At 26.7% G+C, this 1,212-nt stretch overlaps 1 protein-coding gene across 1 annotated transcript in view; it reads right to left on the bottom strand.

Annotated features, from left to right (window-relative positions):
• Positions 1–305: 305 nt before the first annotated feature.
• The window catches only part of LOC106789705 (protein cueball), a 9,755-nt gene continuing 8,848 nt past the window's right edge, over positions 306–1,212 (bottom strand). The window contains exon 7 of the mRNA XM_014754163.1: positions 306–786. Coding sequence (XP_014609649.1) covers positions 682–786 — 105 coding nt within the window. The 3' untranslated portion in view covers positions 306–681. The remainder of the gene's footprint in view (positions 787–1,212) is intronic.

Genomic DNA, 1,212 nt, shown 5'->3' on the forward strand with positions numbered 1-1,212 from the left:
GTGGTTATAATTGCTGTAATATATATATATATATATATTAGATGTATATATTTAGATTACATATTATATATATATATATATATTATATGTTTAGACATTGAAAAAAAAAAGTAATTTGCCTTCTAAGTACGTAACTTATTTAACTAAAAAAAAAAGAAAAAAGAAAAAAAAGAAAAAGAACAATAAGAATAAGAAAAAAAAAAGAAACAAACAATAAGTAAATCACGCTTGAATTTCATTAATCGATCCGAATCATTGTGTATAAGCACAGCCCTTTACATATTCGATCTAATAAGGAATAGAACGTTTCTTTTAAAGACATTTGTTTTGACTTTAGTCCCTTTTCTTGTCTACCTTTCTTTTTTAGTTTTGTTTTAATTTTTATCTTGACCCCCCCTCCCCCATAACGTGCAAGTAGCACACTTTACACGATTTCTTCATTCACCAAACTTAACAACAATACTAGTAGATAGAATTTCTTTTCTGTTCCTTTTTTTTTTTAGCGAAATATGTTAATGTTCTTATATATGTACACGCACATCGTAGAGACAAACGGACAGACATACAACAAACCAGACGTATCTATCACCGCGAATAAAAATTTCGCGAGAAGCTTACGTCGTCGTGGAATCCGTCATCGAGTTTTCGTCATTTAATAAGAAGACGATTAATTAGTTTGTGTTAGCACGAATTTCCTTCCATATTATCCAACAGAGAATTCTTCTCATCCTTTTTCGCATTATTATTCTTTGCCATCGGTGTTCGTAATTTTGGTTCGAAACATGGCTGGAAAAAAAGGAAAACCTTTTTTATTTTCATTTGTAATACTTAAAAGTGCGTGAACGATCAATCAATCAGTGCCTTCTTTTCTTGCGCTTTAATTTATTATTAATGAATTAAAATTATAAATGAATGAAATAACATTCTCTTTAATCCATGCTTTTCATTTTTTTCCAAATACCGCAAATAAATAAGAGATTCGAATGAATTATTATTATTATTATTATTATTATTATTATTATTATTATTATTTTTAATATAATACTTTTTAACATTGATTCTCTTCGTGGAATGAAATATAAAAAATACTGATCGTTAAATTGGATTAGTTAATTAATTACTCGATCGAAATTTTATTATAACGCGATCGTTGTTATTGTTATTATTATAATTATAGAGTTCGTATTTTATCGTGTTAAAAAATTAATTAAG

The sequence above is a fragment of the Polistes canadensis genome, unplaced genomic scaffold (genome assembly GCF_001313835.1).
Source record: "Polistes canadensis isolate GaletaPanama2010 unplaced genomic scaffold, ASM131383v1 scaffold_197, whole genome shotgun sequence".
NCBI lineage: Eukaryota > Metazoa > Arthropoda > Insecta > Hymenoptera > Vespidae > Polistes > Polistes canadensis.